The 21261-nt window shown below is 41.5% G+C and overlaps 1 protein-coding gene across 3 annotated transcripts; it reads left to right on the top strand.

Moving 5' to 3' along the window:
- The first annotated feature begins 1117 nt into the window (after positions 1-1117).
- USP14 (ubiquitin specific peptidase 14) lies at positions 1118-20634 on the top strand. 3 transcript variants are annotated; one of them, XM_061995517.1, is made up of 16 exons: positions 1118-1346; positions 3731-3876; positions 4526-4558; positions 6073-6177; positions 7799-7902; positions 9987-10045; positions 11912-12042; positions 12334-12414; positions 13187-13266; positions 14667-14781; positions 16077-16142; positions 16472-16564; positions 17500-17628; positions 18668-18728; positions 19746-19853; positions 19972-20634. In XM_061995517.1, exons 1-16 carry the CDS (start codon positions 1331-1333, stop codon positions 20121-20123), a joined length of 1479 nt encoding a protein of 492 aa, XP_061851501.1. In that variant the 5' UTR covers positions 1118-1330; the 3' UTR covers positions 20124-20634. The 3 variants fall into 3 exon arrangements, with proteins under 3 accessions (XP_061851501.1, XP_061851502.1, XP_061851503.1); XM_061995518.1 differs by lacking the exon at positions 3731-3876; XM_061995519.1 differs by lacking the exons at positions 19746-19853; positions 19972-20634 and adding an exon at positions 19392-19723.
- The last annotated feature ends 627 nt before the right edge of the window (positions 20635-21261 follow it).

Below are 21261 nucleotides of genomic sequence, written 5' to 3'. Positions count from 1 at the left end.
CACCTTTGTAATTGGAAATTCCATCTTCATTCACAATATGCAGCACACTACCCATTGGAGATTCTCTGTGAAATGTAATCCTTCTTCCCCCAAACTTTCTCTTCATGTCTACGAGCCTACACAGGGCAGTACATCAACTTTCAACTGAAAAGCAATCTTTGTAAACCTTCCACCTCAAGACTTAACTTTCAAGCCCTGGATTATTTTATGACCATTTTGTATACCCTTCTTCAACTGTTTGGAATTGGCAATGACATTTAGCAAAGAAAGCTGCTTCTTATCACTTCTATAGCAAAAGCAGGGCCAGAAGTGCAAACGCAACCAGAAGGTGGTAGAATCTGTGGCAGCAGCTCTCACAGCTGCATGAAAAGCTGGTGAAAGTAGTAGTGTGAGGTTTCTAGCAGCAGTAACGGGGTGCCTGGGGAAAGGATATCTCTTTCTGCTACTCTGTTTTTATACATTTAAGCACTGCTTTCATTTCTTTAGTCAAAGCCTAAATAGCAAGAGCTTTTGTAGATGCACCTGAGATTCATGCCTCCATGTCTACTGTTTTTAGTATCTTTAAAACTGTTTTTTAACCATCCTGAAGGCTCCTGGCCACTGCTTCCCACTCCATCCTTCAGTGCTGCTTGTCTGTTACCTATCACCGACAGGTAAAATATTTAATGTATTTTACTAAAATAACTGCTGCTGAGGTAGCTGCCCCCTTTCCCTTAATGGAGTTCCTCTGTCGACAGTTCTTACTGCTCTACGTTTTCCTATCCCATAAACGCATTTTTCCCACGAGCGCCTTTTCATCGTTTCTCTCTCCCCACTCCGCGTCTCTGCGCGCCTACAGCTGCCGGGGCAGCACCCCGGAGCGTCCCTGTCTGCGCCCACGCGGGCCGCCCAGCCCCCCGAGGCGACAGCGCCGGGGACCGCCCGCTCCGGGCACCGGGCTCTTTCCCAGCTCCCACGCGGGCAGCGGCGGCGCCGCCCAGGTGAGGCTCCGTCAGGTGCCGCGCCCAGGCTCCGCGGCTCGGGAACCTCTCCGTGCCTCCGCCCGCTCACGTTAGAGCTCAGCCCTCGCCGCTACCGCCCGCGCCACCCTTCCGGCGCTGCGCGCGCAGCCCGCCCCACTTCCGGAGAGCGGGCCCCGCTTGCAGCGTCATCCTGAGGGGCCGGTTTGAATGAGACCCCGAGGGGGGGAGGGACACGCCGCAGCCGCCATCGCCCGCCCGCTCCCTCCCCGCTAACGCCGCTCCCCGACAGCGCCGCTCCCCGCCGCTCTTCCGTTTCTCCGTCGCCTCCGCGCCTTCCCGGGACACGGCGCGCCGCCCGCCCCTCCGCCATGCCGCTCTTCTCAGGTGAGCCGGCCCCGCCGCCCGCTCTCGGCCCGTGGCCCCGCGCAGCGGCGCGGCGGTGGGCGCCGTTGCCTCAGCGACGAACCCTCCTCGGTGGCCCCGCCGCCCCCAGCCGGGCCCTTCCCGCCGCCGCGCTGGGGTAGGCTGACGGTGCCTCCTGGGGCGCAGCAGGAGGGAGGCTCGCCCGGGCCGCCCCGCCCGTCCTGCCGCTGGCCCTCGGCTCACGTCCGCCGCCGAACACGGCGGAAGGCGGCACCGGGAGCTGCTCGCCGCCTGCGCCGTGGCCCGGCTCGGGAGGCGGCCTGGCTGCCGAAGGGGGAAACGTGGGCCTAGTCCGGCAAGGGCGAAGGGGAGAGCTTTGATGGGAGCTCGGCCGTGCGAATGGCTGTCCGCGCGTGTCGTGTGCGATCGTGCCTCCGTAGTGCTCTTTTTTTGACTTATTTTTGTTTCGTATTGAGGTAAGTGCTGCTGTCAAATGAGCCATAGTTCTGTACCTATGCCTCCAAATTCGTTTAGATACATCAGCCTCTATTAAATCCTTTATCGTCTGCTTAAAAGTAGAGGAGTTAAAATTTTTCTCTTAAACTGAATCTCATCGCACTCCTTGCTGTGAGGGAAAATTTCTAGCGAAGACTGCAAGAATGAAACCTTCAGTGCATTGTAGGACCCGTTACCATTTTTAGGACCAGTTATGTTTCACAGGTCTGGCTTCTTGGGGCTTTTTGGCATGTGAAGAATAGAGTGCAGAAGGCCTCGGTATACACTTGTGTCCTTGTTTCTCCACTGTTTTAATTGTAGTTGCCAACTGGGATCCTGATGTCAGGATAATATGACTTTTCCTTAACTCTGGCAATCAGTATCAGCTGTGTTTTCTGTCCAGTGGGGTCAAACACATCCTTCCCTTTTCTTCGTTTCCCTTGTTTTCACATTAACAGTTCTCTCTTTATTTTGAAAACTTTTGATGCAATTCCAGTTGGGATCTCTGAAGAGAACATGCTCATTCTCTTCCTTTTGTTCTGTGTGAGTGCCAAGTTGTCAAGACCAGTGATACTACAGATTAATAATTGCTTGCTCTTGTCTATACATAGCCGTGGATGTGTGAGGCTGTTCAGAAGTGCACAGCTTAAAAGATTGTGTAGCTGACTTGTTCAGTGACTGAGCAGGTTACCTTGCCAGGATATGGGAAAAGGCTTGTGCTTGGTAGGTCTTAAACATGCAAAGTAATAAATGAGTTTTGTAAAAAATCAGGAGATTGGACAAATCAGAAGGGACTTTCTGCAAGAAATGCTGAAAGGTCAATTGTTAGAGCTGCTTTGTAGACTCAAGTTTTGGTTCCTTGTTACCCATCACAAGCACTGCATACATCTGAGGTCTGAGTCTTCTTGGAAAGTTCTTTTAAAATCTGACTTTTAAAGAGTTTTTAGTTAAAAAAAAAAACAAACTAAAGTTGTCACAGTATATCTTAAAACTGAAGCACAGGTAGAAGGAAGGATATAGCCTTCTTAAGGTATGGTATTTCAGCCACTTACTGTGCACATAGTTTATTACTATGTGCTATATAGTGATTGGAAACGACCAAAGCTGCCTAACAGTTCCTTAAAAACATACTGTGTATTCCAGGCATTGTTGATGCCAGCTTTGCCAAAGTGCCTTTATTTGTGTGTCTTTGTGTCGTCATGCCTAACGTTTCTGCTGGCAATCACATTTCCAGTATCCAGAGTCAAAGGGCTCCGTGGTTTGTGTGAACGCTGTCAGGGAAGGGTAGCGGGGATGACATTGTAAATGGTGCTGTGAGGTTGACCTTCCATCAAAAGGAAGCAAGAGGCATGTGCTGCTTCATGGGTCTTGTTTTGGTGCACATGTACCTCCTCAACGTAGCTCTGCGTGAACTCTATGAGCAGCCAGAGCTACAGCTGTCAAACAATCGTCACTTTGCTTTTGAAGAACATGGTGGTGTTTGGAGATGAAGGAGAACAGAAGTGTGATGGAAAACAGAGCTGGAATCGCACATCTGAACTTCTCTCAGACATTCATTGGCAGCAAATAGCGCCAAGAGATTGGGAGAGTTGCTTTCGTCAAGATTTGCCCAAAGAATTTCTGGTGCTGTTACATACACACTTAACTGCTTCCAAAGTTCCTCAGTATTTGTGTTTCTTACAACTCTTTTGTGGGATATTTTTGGACTTCCCAGAAGAGTAGTAAGTTCTGATTGCTGAGACACCTTGTAGAAAAGGTGCCCTTTAGCTTGATTAGTCACAAGTTTTAGAGTTAAAAATTGAATGTTTTGAGGTGGTATAAAGTCTGGAATTTGAAATACTGTGTTCATCTTGGTGACTGCATTCCCGTGTATTAGGAAATAATGTCGTTTCCAATCGTTTTGTTTGCAGTTAACGTGAAATGGGGAAAAGAGAAATTCGATGGTGTGGAGCTTAACACTGATGAACCTCCAATGGTCTTCAAAGCCCAGTTGTTTGCACTGACTGGAGTTCAGCCAGCTAGACAGAAGGTTATGGTTAAAGGAGGAACTCTGAAGGTAGAAATCCCCTGGTATTTATGTTCTTCCTAACTTTACTACGTTATGACATAACGAGCAAGGACCCCATTTCTGAGTGTTCCTCCAGAGGTTCATTCATTGTATGTATCATATGGACTATGCTTTTTGGAAATAGTTCTGTATGAGTCGTTGCCTACTACTGAAAAATATTGGCAAAAGCTTGTTGCTAAATGGCTGGGAGGTACATTCACTACTGTTTTGTCACTGCTGTTTTAGAGTGCTTGTTCACGCTTTTACAGCAAATGCACTGTGCTGTGTGGATTTTGTTTTCTGTTCCTTTTGAACATTCAGAATCTGCATGCAACTTTTTGCTTTTTAGCTTGTTTAAGAAAAGTTTCTCTGCACTTGTTTGCAGGGGACTTACCAGTGTAATGTGATATAGGCAACTTTCCTACAAAAAGCTGGTTAGATCTCAGCACAGTCGGACAACAGGTGAAGAACCTTATTGAAAGGACAGCTTGGCTGCTCTTTTAGTCAGACAAGAGTTGATCACACATAAATAGTTGAAAGTGTGGAGTCTTGGATGAAACACAATCGTATATTTTGCAATATGTGATTCATATGAATGAAAATATTTGTCTTTTGCTGCAAGATAATTAACTTCTTGTTTATTTCATTTCAAATACAGGATGATGACTGGGGGAACCTAAAAATAAAGAATGTAAGTTCTGAGGAATAGCTAAATTTTTCTAGTTTGATTTTTATTTTGACATTTAAAGAAAGATGTAAAGTTCTTGCCCATTTTGTTTGAAGGGATAACTCTTTCTTAAAATTCAGACCTTGATGAAGAAGGAATTTACAGTTGTCATACCTAGGTATTCTTAGAAAGTTCTCACCATTGATTTGTAGAAAACAAAAAATGAATATATTTGTGTTTCTTACCTATATAATATTGCAACAAGGAATCCCAAAGATCTCCATCAGGATTGGTTTTGGTCATTTTAATTTCTGTAGGTGCCTTGTAACATCTGTTTGGTACAAGTTTTATTCCAGTACTTCACCAAGCATATGAAATTAGGTAGCATTGCTCTTACAGTTAAATATTTCACAAGCATCTGTAGCAGCCAGTAGCTGCAAAGTCATTCAGCAAAAACCTCAGTACATAATATTCTTGTCTCTTTCTGCATACTGTTTTGCTAATGGCTGCCTTTATTATTTTTGCTAGCATTATATACAAGTTCCAGGGTTTTATTTAACATTGTCAAAGCACTTTCCATTCCATTGCCTATCCTTTTCCTGTATTTTTCAAGGCCTCAGATACCCATTTTCTCCCCCTTTGATAGCTCTCATTGTGTAGATGTGCTCCTATGGAATGCTGAAAAACTATTTTTCCTTATGTTAGTCCAGCAAGCATGATGACTTGATTGCTTTTTTTCCCTTCCCTTGAACGTTAGTCCTGGTGCCTGAATTGATGGGGTCATTTGGGTTATTTTTCAGTTTTCAATTAGTGTGATGTCCTCAGAACTTACCAGAACAAAGGATGGCACTTCCTTTTCCTGCTGACTTTTCAGGTGACAAAAACAATTCCCAGTCCAGAGCTGTAGTCCTCATTGTTGCCCACATCTGTCCGAAGTGATTTCCCACATTCTGGCCTAAAGATGAGGGATGTTTTTGTTGCCATTTGGAGGATTCTGAGGTTGAGATCTTGTGACTCTGTCTACTGAGAAGCTCAAATGTTGCAGCTTCTTTCAAATCTGAATTTAGCCATTCACGTGCTCTTGCTTCCAAGGTATTTGTTAAGATGTAAGGAAAGGAGGAATCCTTGCACTGAAGCGTTGAAGGTGTTTGATCCCTAGCAGCCCATCAGGAATGGGAGCTTTTCTGAATGCTTTGCACTGGGGTAGTCCATGAATGTTACATTTAGTGCAGATTGGAATCTTGCATTGTCAGCTGTTGACGAGCTCACCAGGCTCAGTGGAAATGTCTAGAATGGATAATGCTGTGGAATTGTTCTTGATCAGAACTTTATAGATAAGAAGAAAGTTAAAGGATCCTCTTAACAGCAGTGCAGTATCAGTTCAATAAACAAAGAAAGATTGTGTTTACTTTTGGAGAAGTATCTGAAATATTTCTTGGGCTTAATGTGTTTGGGGGTTTTTGATGTTTGTTTGGTTTTTTTTTAAAGCTGAAATAACTGCCCTTAAATATTTATTACTGGTTTTTCTGTGTTTCAAGGGGATGACCTTATTAATGATGGGTTCTGCAGATGCACTTCCGGAAGAGCCAATCGCACGGCCTGTCTTTGTAGAAGACATGACAGAGGAACAGTTGGCTTCAGCTGTAAGCATATTTCGAACTTTGGTTACTTGTAAACTTTTGAATAATGGCAAGTTTTAAAATACTTGCAGTTGCATGAAAGTGGATTTTCAAATTATAACATCTGATAACCATTTTTAGCTTCTCAAAGAAACGCACATTTACTTTGATGGCCCAACTGGTAACAGTGATGACAAGTCTGGGATTTAATTTGATAGTCATATAACTGCTGCTTTTTTTCTGTTAGACAGGCAGCTTAGTAAATTTTCCAAAAAGCTACATTTCCCTTGCTGTGTTAGTGTCCTGAACTTTGCCTGAGTAAATGCTTTTTTGGATGCCTCACTCCTATCTGTGAAGGGAAACTAGGGTTTCTTTGGGGAGGGTATGTTGGATGTTTTGTTTGTCCTCGTTTAGTAGTATTAGGTACACTTCTCTTTCTGAAAAATGGAAATAAGTTTGGCATTAGTGGAACAGGTTATATGTTTTCCTTTATGGGAGTAAAGTTGGAAGAGCATAATTAATCCTTTTTTACAGAAGTAACTTTTGTTAGAGTTGTTTCCCTTCTTACAATTTGAAAGGCTTAATTTTCTTAGTAATCATTTGAGCTGGGAGCTCTTCATCATACTTAGAACAGTTGCATGCCTGTTATCAACTATGCATGCAGAATGGGGATACTTTTATACATGTCTATATGAAAACAGATCTGTAGTTCAGGACCGGTTTCATGCTTTCCATGGCACCAGGAGGTGAAAGATACTGTGTATTTTTGAGACTAACCTTATAAACAGACTTTGAGATAACTGAGAGACAAACATGAAGGTGATTCGGTGTCAGGTAACATTCAGAAAACGTTTGCCACATTGCATTTCTCAGATTAAAATTTTGTTATACATCAAGGTTCAGTTATCTGTACTGCATGTATTTATTAAAAATAGAATACAGAGCTAAATGAATTATCACTTCCTAAAACCATTAAGTAGTATTACTATGCAACACTACTTATGTCTTGTTGAACTACGTGCCTTTACCTGACAATTGCTTAAATGTGCAGGATTTTAAAAACAAAGAATGAAAAATGCTACTGTATTGTCATTTATAGTTGTCTCTGAAACAGGTTAGTTTAATTATTAGCTGGCCTTCACATTTGTCAAAACTTCAGAAATTCACCAATCGTCTGAAAAGATCAAATTAATGGTCTGTTGCAGACTTCTGGAGAGGAGTTTAAAGAATGCTTTTGTTTCTGACTGCGAACTTCATCACATCGAGTTTTACTGAAAACTGATTTTAATTAAAACATCTATGTTTTGTACAAATGTATTCATGTGGAAATTTCATGGAAATAGAATTTTAAGGTCAAAACTTGAATGAGATTATAATTGAACTTTCTGAATGACTGCCTGCTTGAAGCATGTGTTCATTAAACTAAACATGCACAGAGAAAAAACCTCCAAAGCATTTCTAAATGTCCTCTAAAAGCACCAAATGGTGAAATGATAAATATAATCAGAAAATGGATCTGGATATCTCCAGAAAGTTTGATGGAATATTCCAAGTTTTGCTTAGAAGTTGATGTCAAATTACAATGTTTGTACAAAAATGGTTGCACATCTCTGACCTTCAAGCACCTTTCTAAATGTTTTGGTAGATGGAATTACCCTGTGGATTGACAAACCTTGGCAACACTTGCTACATGAATGCTACGGTTCAGTGTATCCGCTCAGTGCCAGAAGTGAAAGAAGCCCTTAAAAGGTAGGATTCAGTACAAAAACACTGTGGCTAAAATGTTTTCTTTAGCTTAGGAAACTGATACGTTGGGGAGCAGTTGTCTTAGTACTGGTATAGATTATGGTAACAGTCAGTTACTCTTTAATTGATCATTATGTTAATCTTGAATAAAGTTTATCCCGTGGTTATCTTAATCTGTGCTTTTTAAAGAACTTAAGACTGTGTATTTGTTGAAACTGGATTTCAGTGGAGAGAGTTTTACCTGGTGAAAAACTGCGTCCCATCACGACTTGTTTAAAATGCTTGAATAAGCTGCCAAACTCCTAACTTTTCTGCTACTAGTTTGGATGGTCTTGTTCTGTATAAAAGAATTGCATGAGAGTCCTGTTCTTTTGAAGAAAAACTTTTTTCCCAGTGACTTTATTGCACAATGTTTTCAACTGTATGAGTCTGACATTACTAACACTTGGTACTGGGAGCTACAGCAGCAAGCTGTGAGATAGGACCAAGGGTGTTACTGTGGCAGAAAGCTGGAATAAGCTGCAGTTACTCTCATGTGGATATGTAGGGAACAGAAGATGTGGTCTTCTAGAATTTGCTTTGTTTGTTCTAATCCTAAAATAACTTTTCCAGTTCTGTTGTTTTTGTTAGTCTTGTCTGCAATGTGAAAATTACCAGGGTTTGGTTTTTGTGAGGAATCTACAAGGAACTTAGAATTATGAAGATCAGAGGAAAAAAAGAACACATAGCAACGTGAGCCTGAATTTGTCCTCCAGATGAATATAATGAGAAAACCAGCAGTAGTTAAGACATGTGAGGATTAGGTGAAACATTGCTATTTTAGGATTAATTGAATTCCTTTAAAATACATTGCTTTCTTGATACCTTGGTACCCAACTGGATATTCTAGGTTGTTGTAAATGCAGGTTATTTAAGTACTTGTAAATTTTTCTTCATCCTGCTAGCAGATGAACCATAATTATTTAGCACTGAGAACTATTTGTGAAGAACACAAACTCAGTTTTAAAGCTTTTTCTTGTTCCTGAGTGTTGTCATTTTAAGAGGAGTCTGTTTATTTCTGTGGAAAGGACTCTGAGTTACTGCACTGAATTGGAGTATTTGACAAATGTAACATAGCAAATGTCAAAATGTACCCTATAAAACTGGCAGACTGCAGTACAAGATATGGCCTTACTATCTGTGGGAGATCAGAGACTTTGTCTTGGTGTGGTCCTCCCCACTTGACAAGAGTGGGGAAGGGTGTATGGTAGTAGGAGAGAAGTGGAAGGACTCACATGGGAAAGCTCCCTAAAGCAACTTCATTTCTCACCAGCCACTCTGTTGGTCTCTGTAAGAGTACTCCGTGTTTTGTAGCATGTCAAGGGAAAGTTTCCTACTCATCATCTAGCAGTGTACAGGACAGGTTCAGTCTGAGGTGAAGGAATGCACGAGATCCTCCTTTTGCTTGAAAGCTTATGTGTTCTAAGGGGACCATCTGTTCCTCATGCAACTGGTACTTTAAGAAGTCGTTCAAAGAGAAGTGGTGAGTTTTAGCAATACAGGTGGATTCCCATACTTTTTCATTGTAGGGAAGAAAAAGAAAAGTGTCCCCAAGGAAAGTGTCTCATCTCTCGCTACTTGCTTCTGCTGTAGAGGGAGGAAGGAAGCCTGTCCTCCCTCTCTGTGTTTTATCTGCCATCTGTCCTTGAAGAAGGTGGGGTTTTTTCCATGTATGTGAAGAAGCTGTGGCAAATGTTTCAGAAGTGGGGTAGCTTCTATTCAGGCTTTTTCTCAGTTTCTTTAAAATCTGGTTGAGTCTTTGAGGCAAATGGATTAGGGAAGCAGCAGTGATGTCTCCAGATTCCTCAGTCTCCATTTATTTATTGTCTCAAGGATGCCAGTTTTCCTTTGCTTCCATGCAGTGCTTGCAAAATAGCTGAGACTTTGAGGTGAACACAAGTCTTATGTTCAGTGAGTTCTGTTTTGGTGGTTGATTTTCTTTGGTACATTTAAATAAATCTAGCCACCATCTGCTTTGTGGTTTAAAAACCAAACTACTCTTCTTGATTATGTTTAATTGCATACAAATTATTTTTCTTGTCTTTTAGGTATGGTGGTGCCTTAAGAGCTTCAGGAGAAATGGCCTCAGCTCAATACATTACTGCAGGTTGGTGTTTAGAGTAGAACACAGGGGTTTGAGCTAGCGTGTGCAGAGGAAAATTGCAGTTAAAGCTCAGTGTATTTTTCTTTAGCACATGTGCCTGAGGAATTTCGGATCTGCTAGCACTGAAGGATTCATTTTGCTGTCTTGTTAATGTCTGTAAAGATTATTCTGACTAGCTGCAAATTACCTCTGCAGATTACCTAGCTGCATACTAGGAAGAATACATTTAAGTGTGACCTAGTCTTGGATAGAAATCATTCACCTCTCTTAACTGTTTTGCATATAGGCATGAAGTAATTGGATCTTCCTAAAGCAGACCCCATCCATCTATTGATTTGATCATTTTATGTGGAAGTATTTTAGTGTACAGTTCTTTGATTTGCTTAATGATAAGCTAGTACCGTACTCCTAGAGTGTGTTTTTTCACTGGTATTTTAAAATACAGTTTATTGGCTGAGCATTATTGTTAAGGTGGTAGCAGATGCCTTATCAGTGGTCCTAGCCTTTGCCCTAAAGATCTGTATTTCCTAACTGGAATAGAAAATACGGTCTTGAAAAGGGAAGTTACTCCCTGTTGTGGTGATCTGGGTACTCACGATGTGGGATCTCACAATGGCCCTGTATCTCCCAAGTTCTAACTAGAATTCTAGTTAGACCACTTACACTTGAACAAGGGTACTACTTGTCCACTTTTTCTTTTTTTACTTTATTTCATTGCCCCACTAAGATGCTGGGCCAGGACACTGGGATTTCTACCAGTCCATTTAAGGAAAAACAAAACAATATAAGGAAGGAAAGGTCCAGTTTGTGGGTATGCCTGCTGATCGAATTTTGGGGTGGTAAGTTCAATGGTTACTCTATAAAACCATGCCTGCCCCATCCCTTTTCACTGCCTTTGTGTCCCTTGTTTTCTTTTTAAGGTGACAGCTCTGCTTTTTAGGAATCTTAGTAGTTTAAGTAATTTGTAGTTAATTTTTTGTTGCTAATCTTGTCAAGAACTCCTGCATGACACTTATGGCATTTTTAAAAATTGCAGTGTCATATCAGTTGTCCCCTTACCAAGGTCAGTGAAGATATTCTTAAAAAGAAGCAGCAACTGACCTTCATTCCTCGTAGTCTTATTTGTATTAATTTATTTGAGTATCATTCGTTAGTCTCTCCACTCAGAGACCCTGCAGACTGTTGCCTACCTCACAGTGTTATTGTGAGGATTACAATTGTCTCTGAAATGATTTGTTTTAAAAATGCTGTGATCTGGGTAGATAAGACGTAGCAGTGTGTCTGGGGCCAAAAAGAAAGCCATGTGTGTTGTCATGCAGTCAGTAGCATTCATTGAAGTGCACATAGTTACGATCTGTCTGCACGTATGCATACACATACCTGTTTTCCTGGATCTTTACTTAAGCATGAGTATTTTTTAGATATTTTAGTTGGGGATAATGAAAGGGTTTTTTTTCCCAGTAGCTGATAAAAACTTAAGCTGCTGTAGAGGATAGGTTTTGAATGCTTTCTGGTTTCTTTAGGTGTAGTCCTCTTGTGGAAACACTGTTCCTCAGATTTATTGCAAGTGGAATAATGACTGCTCAAAAATTATTATTTTTTTCCAGTTAGCAGCCAGGAAAGTCAAAGGACAATGTGAGCAACTCTCAGAATTGGCACCTTTACACTTGCAAAGTCATGTTCACAATTGAGATCTTAGGTGCACCTGTTAGGCCGCATGGGAAATGTGATTCTGCTTCGGAAAGATAAAATTGGACACTGTTAAATGACCAGTTTTTAAATGTTACTGCTGTTTTACTCTTCTTTTGAAACTTCCTGCCATTTCTGAATTGTTTTTCCACTTCTCAAAACATTCACTTTTTCTTCAAGCTCTTAGAGACTTGTTTGATTCCATGGATAAAACTTCCTCCAGTATCCCACCTATCATTCTCCTGCAGTTTTTACACATGGCCTTCCCACAGTTTGCAGAGAAAGGCGACCAAGGCCAGTACCTTCAACAGGTAAAGACTGATTGGTAGCTTATTGTTTGAAAATTCTAGAGTATGTTGGAAGCAGAGAACAACAATAATTAAAAATTTTCCATCTCTTGTGAAAATAAAGTGTTTGTTTTTGTATTGTGTAGAAAATGGAATGTGATATCAAGTGCCAGCTCTGAAGATGTGTGGTGGAATAGGGAGGAATTCTTAGTTAAGGAATCCTTACGTTTGGTTTTATAGCATAAAGATTGTTGGGTTTAATATTACTAAACTAAAATGTTACCAGTCAGATGTAATGTTCTGTTCACTTCCTAGGATGCCAATGAATGCTGGGTGCAGATGATGAGGGTACTACAGCAGAAGCTGGAAGGCATAGAAGGTGATACAGTTATGGAGGTAATTGTAATCTTACTTTAACCAGAGTTAGGGTTTCCAGTACCGTACCTGTGGTTCCTGTATTTTTTGCTAAGGATTATCTGTTTTGTAAGCTCCTTAACGTGTGTGTAGTCCAGTAAGTGAAACTGCTTTCTGGTGTGTCTGATCAGCATAATCCTATGTCATGTCAGCCAATGCTATGGAGTGCGCCATAGAAATTCTTTCCCTTTGGGCTTTCTAAGGCACGTGTTGGATCACTGTGAGTATGCAGCAGCAGCCATAGTAACCTGTGTGTTTAGCACGTCAGAACTTTTTTTGTCTGAAAAAAGTGCTACAGCATTCTTGACTACAAGAATGTTATTTCAAACAGACAACTAGATTAATGAGCCTGATCAGAAGTTACTTAAAGTTTTTTCCCTAAGACTTCACCAGACCAATTGTCTTTGTTTTTTCTCTGAAATTTTTTCCTGAGGAGTCTTGGCAGTGGCAAAAATCTGATAAGCTGCTCCAAATTTAAGACAGGTTTCAGTTCAGGGGCAGGAAGGTGTGACTTTTTGATTGAAATCTTGCGTGCTAATATGCTTTGAGGTGGCTTTAACAGCATGTTAAAGATTCATTTGTTTTGAAATGTCTACACTGTGCAAGGAGATGGAGTGAACAAGAGAAAATGCACCTGTAGAAAGGTGAAGGAATAGACTTTAAAGAATTGAAATCAATGGGATTATTTTGTCTGTAAAGAAGATTGTCTTTACATGCTATTTAAAGTTACATCATGAGAGACTTTGTTTTACAGACAGACTCTGGAGCTACAGCAGCATCTTCTAAAAAGAAGAGTTTAATTGATCAGTTCTTCAGCATTGAATTTGAAACAGCGTATCCTAAAGACTAAGGCAAGACATAAAGAATGAGAATATTCCACAATTTAGCAGTTGAGCGCAGGGAGAGTGAAACACATTGTTCAGAACAGTATAGAAAATAGACGTGTGTGTTGGGAAAGAGAAGGAATGATATCTTGCGGGGGTGCACAGAAGTTAAGACTGGATGTCCTTTGGGAGAGGGGGATGATGTGGGGAGGAGCAATGGTAATGGAAACTTACAGAAAAAAACCCTACTGAATTTAAATACCAGATTTCCTCCCCAGAGAAGTCTGTCAGTTACCTACTTCTAGGACGCTATCTTTTATCCAAATAAAACTTAATTATCATTCTAAATAGCCTTTGCTTTGGCTTATAAGGGAGTGTTGCTAATATGCTTGACATACCAACCATGCACAAAAAGTAGCTAGATTGATTTCTTAAAATATAGACACACGCTGTTAGATGAGTAAGCAAGTAATGCAGCTGATAACTTTCTAGCAGCCTCATTGTACCAAGAGCTTTTAAAAAGCATAGGACCACATGGGGCATACATCTCTTGCCAAATATTGCTCTTCCCACTTCTCTGCCCCAAAATTCTGGCCCTCGTGAAACTGACCACCACTTCTAGAAAATAGTTACTCGGTGTGTTTTGCTTGTCTGACATAAGGAAACATCCCCTTAGAGGGAGGCCTGTATCTCATAACTTGGTAATAATGAAGAGTAAAGGCTGTTAAGGTAAGAGCCATGCATCTCTCTCCCTGTAGTGTGATGTTTGTTATCCCTGAAATAATTGGGATGAGCAGACTGAGTAGCTTAGAGGAATGATGGTAGGCCCATGGCAGGAGGAAGAGACTCAAGCCTTCCAGTTGTGATTATGGCAACATTTGCAGAATAGAGCAGTCCGAGAAATACCTGGTTAGACGGGAGTGGATGAGAGAAAAGGGTTGGGGTAGAAGTCTGGAAAAGCAGACAGAACGATTAGAAGAAGGTGAGGACAATAGTGAAGAAATGGACTTCATTTCAGTGAAGAAGACAGTAACAGGGCAGGGGAAGGAGACTGCATTTTGAAAGGAAGGGGAAGCCTGGCCAGCAGCAGGGATAGAAGAGCTTATTAATTGTGACAACAATGGAACATAGTGTTGCAGGACGGCTTTTTGACTTGGTAGCAGCAGCCAGTTAGTACGACCTGTGTCCTGGGGGTTGGAGCAGGGGGCAGAGAGTACAGGACAAAGCAGACCTCAAAACTGTAAATGGTGATTAAAAACTTACTTTAGTGTTTTATACTATGAGATGTAAAAGTACTATTGATGCACAGGCACAGGATTATCTGAAATTATTGTGCTGTTCTGAGTGTTATGTTCACTAGAGCAGTAGTTCAGCTCTTGGTGCATGATGGTTTTCCTTAATTTTGTGAAGCATGAAATGTACAGAAGCTGAAGAAGAGGAAGTAACTAAAGGAAAGGAGAATCAACTTCAGCTTAGCTGCTTTATCAATCAAGAAGTGAAATATCTGTTTACAGGACTAAAATTGGTAAGTTCTTGTGGCTTTTATTTCATTGAAATTCTAAATGATCCATGGTTTTAATCTGTGACTTGGAATTGGAGTCTGCTGGCCAGGCTTTACAAAGTCCCAAGATCTTTTTGGTGTTCAATGGGAAGTTGGCAATGACAATGGGCTGCATAGTAATGTAAAGCAGACTTCCAACAGAGCATTTTCTTACCCAGACATAATCTTTACTATGCAGGTGACCAAGTGCAAAACAACTTGCTACTTGTTTGTTCAGCTGGCCTTCACTTCAGACTGAGCAGTGTCAACGGTTTAAGCATGCTGTAAATGGTTCCCCAAAAGTCAATTTTGAAATAGGGTGGCATTTTGTCTGCTATGGAGAAAAACAGATGATGGAACAATTAAATTTGATTTGGCAGATTTTGAAGGGAGTGCTGTTTTCTGTGACGCTTTATTTAAGCAGAACTTCTTAAAGGAGTCCATGCTTTTTATAGATACGTTTCTTAGTTTTCAGGGTTATTTTGAGAATCTGAAGGAGCAAGGAGAGAAGCTCCTACATAAAACCTCTGTAGCGACTGCTCTTGCGGAGTGTTTTTAAGAGAGCAGGGACAGACGCAGTGATCCAGTTTGCGTAAGACTGGACCAAGTTCTGTGATTCCCAAATAATCTGTGTCTGCTTTTTCTTTTTTAGACGTAATGTAAAGACAGAGTAAGATAAAATATTAAATGCCCAAAAATGAAACCTTATGAAACCTCCTTTTCAGTCTAAAAAAAAAAGGTCTAGAAATCTTGTGCTGGATTGCCTGTAGCAAAAGAGTCAACACCAACAGCCAGGCTGGCCTTTCCCTGAATTTGGGAAGGTCCCTGGGAGCAGAGTGTCAGCACCTGTGTGCTTACATGCAGCTCTGTCTGCTTTAGACTGAGGGCTGGGAAACGTGCCGATGTTCCCGTCACCAGAACCTTCAGGTTTTGTTTGGTTGTGTTCCAAGCGTGATGTGGCACGTTGCTAACTGGCTCCAGGCAGGGTTCCTAACCGACTCCACTTGCCAGTTTGTCTTACTCCTGTAAAATACAATTTTTCTGCAGAGAGAACTGTGGTGGTGTCAGGGCTCAGGAATGAGCCTGGAGCTGAACAACTGAGTGGGCCTGGTCTTCATGCCAAGGAATTCAGTGCCGTGTATGGTGTAATGGCTGGTAGCCACAGAGGAGGTTGGCAGAGCAGGGTTGTGCTGGTGGTTTGGCTGCCTGTGCTGTGCTGCCCTTTATGCTGTATTTGGCTTATGGTGACCAGATGTGTTACTATATATCTTTTTTAACAGCGTCTTCAAGAGGAAATCACCAAACTGTCACCAACGCTGCAGAGAAATGCCCTCTATATCAAATCTGTGAGTGGTACTTTTGTTGCACTCTTTATGACTTTTTTAACTGTTGGCAACTTTCCGTCCTGAAACACGAAGTTACTGCTGCAACAGCATGTGATTTATGTTCCTAAAGAATCTGAATATCCACTGTTAAATTTAGGGCCAGTTGAAAATTATTTCCTTGAGAACACTTCTATGCAGAGCTTCAAAATAGGAGGCCTTATTCTATTCCTATGTGGTCGTGTACAAAGATGTTCGCAGAGTAGGCTGTAATTTAGAATGAGCAGTGTTTAAGGTATAAAAGATCTGTGAGTATCTGAAGTCAGAGCTTTTACTACTTTTTTTTTTTACAGTCTAAAATCAGCCGCTTGCCAGCGTACCTGACCATTCAGATGGTTAGATTTTTTTACAAAGAGAAGGAATCAGTGAATGCCAAAGTTCTTAAGGTAAGTTTTCTGCGTGCTTTTTAATTTCTCGTTGTGCTTTTTGGTGAGTTTTTATTATGAGTAGACAACTAATACTTGAAGGCTGTTGACTAAGTTGTTTGCTGTTAAATGGAACTTCAAAATATTAACAGTGCAGTTTCTTTGCTTAGGTAGAAAGTAGCTTTGTTCCCAGTTGTGATGGTGTGGCAAACTGTGCTACCAAATGAGACTGGGGGAGATGGTAAGGGGCAGAAGTGAATTTGCCCCATTACTGTTAGGATGGTTTTCCATCTCCTCACCGGTGGTACAGAGGACAATGTTTCATTAAGGAGAGGGCCGTGCTTTCAGTCGCTGGGCAGTGTTCTAAAGTTGACGATGAACATTTATGCTAACAGTCACTTCCTGTATTAGTTTGATTGTCTGACTTTGATTGACAAATGCAAGAACAGCTACATGTTCCAGTTTTGCTTTCTGTTGGCCTTGGGCTGATAGACCTTCTAAGGCTGCCCAGGGTGCATCGTGATAGGTGATGCCTGTTCCTTACAGGAGTAGCAAGGGAATAAAGTTTGAAGGCATATGTTAACTGGTTTAGAAGATTGCTTGGATAACACAAATGGCTATTTTTGCAAGTGTTCAGTCGTTCCACTTGTGTTTTTTTCCTTAGGCCTGCAGAGTTATTTCCGTAGCATGAGAATATGACAACTAATAATAAAGGATCTAAATGTTTATGCTGAGTGTAGTAGTTGATGGGGTTTTTTTATACTGTGTTAGACATTCTTCTGTGAAAGTATTGTAGCCCTTTAGTATTGTCAGCAACATTTCAGTAGATCATGAAAGTTCTCACAAACCTAATGACAGTTGCATTTAATTGGACTTAGTGTTGTCTTCCCATGAGGGAGGGCTTTAATGTGGAGTACTAACTTATACTAATAGTCTTTATGCTTTTTACTTCCTAGGATGTTAAATTTCCTCTTATGCTGGATGTGTATGAGCTGTGTACGCCAGACCTCCAGGAAAAAATGGTTTCTTACCGATCAAAATTCAAAGACCTAGAAGACAAAAAAGTAAATCAACAGCCAAAGAATGTAAGTCTTGACATTTTTAATGAAATAAGTCGTACATCTGAAACTGAGGTACTAAAAAAAACTAGAAAAAACTTGACTCCCTTAAATACATATTTTTTTCATATTTAGCATTGAAACTCCTTGGTATTTTGCTTTAGATCTTTTTCACATGTGTTTCTGAAAGGACATTATCTGCTTTGGTGTGACTGCTTGATGAGAAATCTTAAATGCTGTAGACAAACATGTTGCTTACTTTTTTTTTATGCATTAAAATGTTGTGCTTCTGCTTACTAGTGTTATACTTGAAGGTTTTCTTTTGAATTACACAAAAATATTCTCTTTGAACATTATTGGTTGCTGGCAGGTCACTTCTTCAGTGGAGTATATATGGGTAGCTACTTCTCACTCACCACCTGGAAAGGGACTGCTCTGGGTCCGATTGATAAAAATTAGACTATGTGCTAGTGAGATAAAAGACTCTACTCTAAGGACTTGGGAAATGGTTTCATCTCCTACCCTGTCTGTATATTCTAAAACCAACTTGCCTTTTTTAAATGAAGAAAAAAGTAAACAAGCTAAAACTATAGTGTTGTGGTCTTTTTTTGTTGTGGCTTTTTAAAGTATGCTATTTTTTTTTCTGGCCTAACTCTTGGCCATTTTATTTAAACAATTAATTAAGGAAAGAGTGCTACTTTAATCCAGAATATCTTGGCACTTAAGAGTCTGTCTCTAGTGTTTTCTTGTTGCCACTTCTGCTGCTAACAAGTCCTTAACGAGGAATAGAGTCTTCAATGGCAGAATTGTTTCTGTAAAGAATCCTATAAATCTGGAGGGTAACTAGTCTAGGCAATATGGGTTAAAATGTGCATAGATTTGCTTTAAAAAGTGGTCATGTTTAGATCAGGGTTTTGGATGTCCATGTAAAATAGGGTAATGAAACTTGTTTCAAGTTGTACAAGAAATATTTAGGTTTAGAAATGTCTCTGAATGGAGAGTTGGCATTTGATATGATTGTGCTAAAGCTTTTTCAAAACTTAATTCAGTGTATTCTGTTCTTTAGTCTAGTAAAAGCGATGGTGCACAGAAAGAAGTCAAATATGAGCCATTTTCTTTTCCTGATGGTGAGTACAGTGAAATAAATCTGGTTTACAGTAACTTTCTATTTACTTGTTTTTAAGTGAACCTGATAGTAGGAGTATTTTGAGACCTTGGTTATTTTTAATGCCTTTGAAAATTCATCTTCAGAAACTGACAAATTTAAGGAATGGAAGTCAGAGAAGTCAAAACACTCTTGAGATAGTCAGACAAACCATCTGACAAGTTGATATGCAGGAGACACGCACATCAAGAGATGGCTACAGGTAACACACAGTTATTCTGTGTGCTACTGGAGCAGTGAGTGGTAGAGAGCTGGAAAAAAAACAAAACCTTAAATCAGACTTTTAAAACTGCTGTGGTGCTGCTAGTGTTGCCTAATTTGGAAGGTCTTTGAGTGTGGATGTCCTAAGCATTCGCCTCCATGGTAAGGATGCTGTGCAGAAATTATTTTGGAGCTCTTGTTTCGCCCCAGTCCCCATTCAGTGCTTCTGGAGGTCCTCGAGAAGCAGGGGATGGGGTTGGTGTGTGTTGACTAGCTTGGGAGCACACTGAAAACGGGATATTCTGCAGTGCTGACAAAGGCCACAGGGACTGTGACACCCTGCGTGGTACATGGTACGTTGTTTTCCATTGAAAAACTCACAACTGAACTTGGGGCAGGGGATGATGTGCTCTGGGCCCCGCAGGTCCTGGCACACCCTGGCTTTGGGCAACAGCAGCTCCTGGTTGAGGAAGTCTGGGCTGAACCTCTGCAGAAGGCGATGGGCCAGGCATCATCAATGTCACGCTGTTGTGTTACACTCGGGATCCACACCTTTGTCAGGGAAGTGGACAAGTGGCTCGGTTTGTGAGGGGCTGCACTGCCTGGGAGCTGCTGGCACCAGTTCAGGGGGCCAGAGAAGGGACTGTGCCTCCGGGGCCTGGTGCAGTGGAGGTGCTGCAGGGCTTACAGCGCCACTGGCTCTTGTCAGCAGGTGCTTCAACATGCTACAGCTGCTTGTGGAGGACTCCTGTGACTTTGTTTTTCCTTCTTCTTGCAGATATTGGTTCTAATAATTGCGGCTATTATGACCTGCAGGCAGTGCTAACACATCAAGGCAGATCAAGTTCCTCTGGGCACTACGTGTCTTGGGTTAAAAGGAAACAAGGTAAAAAAAAAAGTCACTGACTCTTGCCAGCTTTTGTCATTTAAAGGGCTGTGAAGCTTGCTGAGGGTTTATGTACCTAAAATCACAGTCACAAATAATCCTCTTGTTTTTGTTGCAGATGAATGGATTAAATTTGATGATGACAAAGTCAGCATTGTTACACCTGAAGATATTTTGAGGCTATCTGGGGGTGGAGACTGGCACATAGCTTATGTTCTACTCTACGGGCCTCGCAGGATCGAAGTAACTGAAGAGGAAGCGGAGCAGTAGTCTTCAGTTTAGTCATTCTGCCTAGGTGTGAAATAAATGTTGATTACTGATCACTTCTTTAAGCCCAGAGATTAGCAAGCAGATAAATAATTTGTTCAGACCTTTTCATGTGAAGAGGGACACTGTTTCAAAACTGACCCATGTACTCATTAGTAAGGCCTGGTCTGGCCACTGTGGTGGTGACAGTGCTTGAAAGAGCTTTAATGTCTGGTGGAAGGTAAATTTTAAAGAACAAGCCTGTTCCCCTCTCCCCCCCAGTTGTCATCAAGTATTTATTGCACACCTATTCTCACATTTGTTACTCTTGCATGGTTTATACCACAGTTCAGTAGCTGTCCATCCTCTGCCTTCCCTGGAAGGGAGAAACGAAACTGTTGCCTTGTTGCGTAACTCAGTGCTGCTGCCCATAGCCAACAACCCTGGCTACCATCAAGTGTGTCCAGCCTGACCTGCTGACTCAGTCTGTTCTGTTGCTGGCATCTCATGACTTCGAAATAAATTGTGATCAACACTGTGTCTCCATTAGATAAAGTTCATGTCGGGGTAGTGTAGTCAGTATGGGTTTGGTTTTACTTCTTGGGCTACCAGTGATTATCTCTCAAAGCTGTCCTGCAGTAAAGCCACTTTTTTTTTTTTAAGCTGTAGGCATTTAATCTCCTGTCTTGGTACTCTTGACTCAAGTAGACATACCCAGTATGGTGGCTGCTACACTGGGCTTGGCTTTGCTTACTTACAGTAACTTCTCTTACTTTCCCACAGGAACACAGCAGCTGTAGCCTAGTGGGAGTAAAAAAAAAAAAGTCTTTCAATGCAGGCTACAGCCAGAAAAGCTGTAGGGCCTCAACAGAACTTGACCTGGGTGTGCAGGATCTGATTCTGTTGTGTTCCAGTCCCCCCTAAGAATTACCTTCAGCCATGCCTTCATTTATAGTGATGCTGGTGTGAGCTGACTGTGACTTGCCTTGGGGGAAGGGACCTCTCTTACCTGCCCTGGGGCTACCAGCTTCAGCAGTGACCTGTTGAAGGTACTGGCCTCGGTCACAGTGACCTTCCCAAGCGCAGGTTGTTGCAGGGCTGCCTCCACCCCGCAGCTTCCATAGGAGCACACCCAAGCCCTAGAGGGGTATTTTTAACAGGT

The sequence above is a fragment of the Colius striatus genome, chromosome 4 (genome assembly GCF_028858725.1).
Source record: "Colius striatus isolate bColStr4 chromosome 4, bColStr4.1.hap1, whole genome shotgun sequence".
In the NCBI taxonomy this organism is placed as follows: Eukaryota; Metazoa; Chordata; class Aves; order Coliiformes; family Coliidae; genus Colius; species Colius striatus.
Note: the sequence above shows the minus strand (reverse complement) of the source record. Positions and strands in the feature narration are given on the sequence as shown.

Bases quoted from the DNA above. Each gene is read 5' to 3' on its own strand.
- USP14 (XM_061995517.1), top strand. The intron at 13,267-14,666 runs GTATCCTAAAGA...AATTTTGTGAAG, and splicing joins AGCATTGAATTTGAAACAGC to CATGAAATGTACAGAAGCTG. The intron at 19,854-19,971 runs GTAAAAAAAAAA...TTTTTGTTGCAG, and splicing joins TTGGGTTAAAAGGAAACAAG to ATGAATGGATTAAATTTGAT.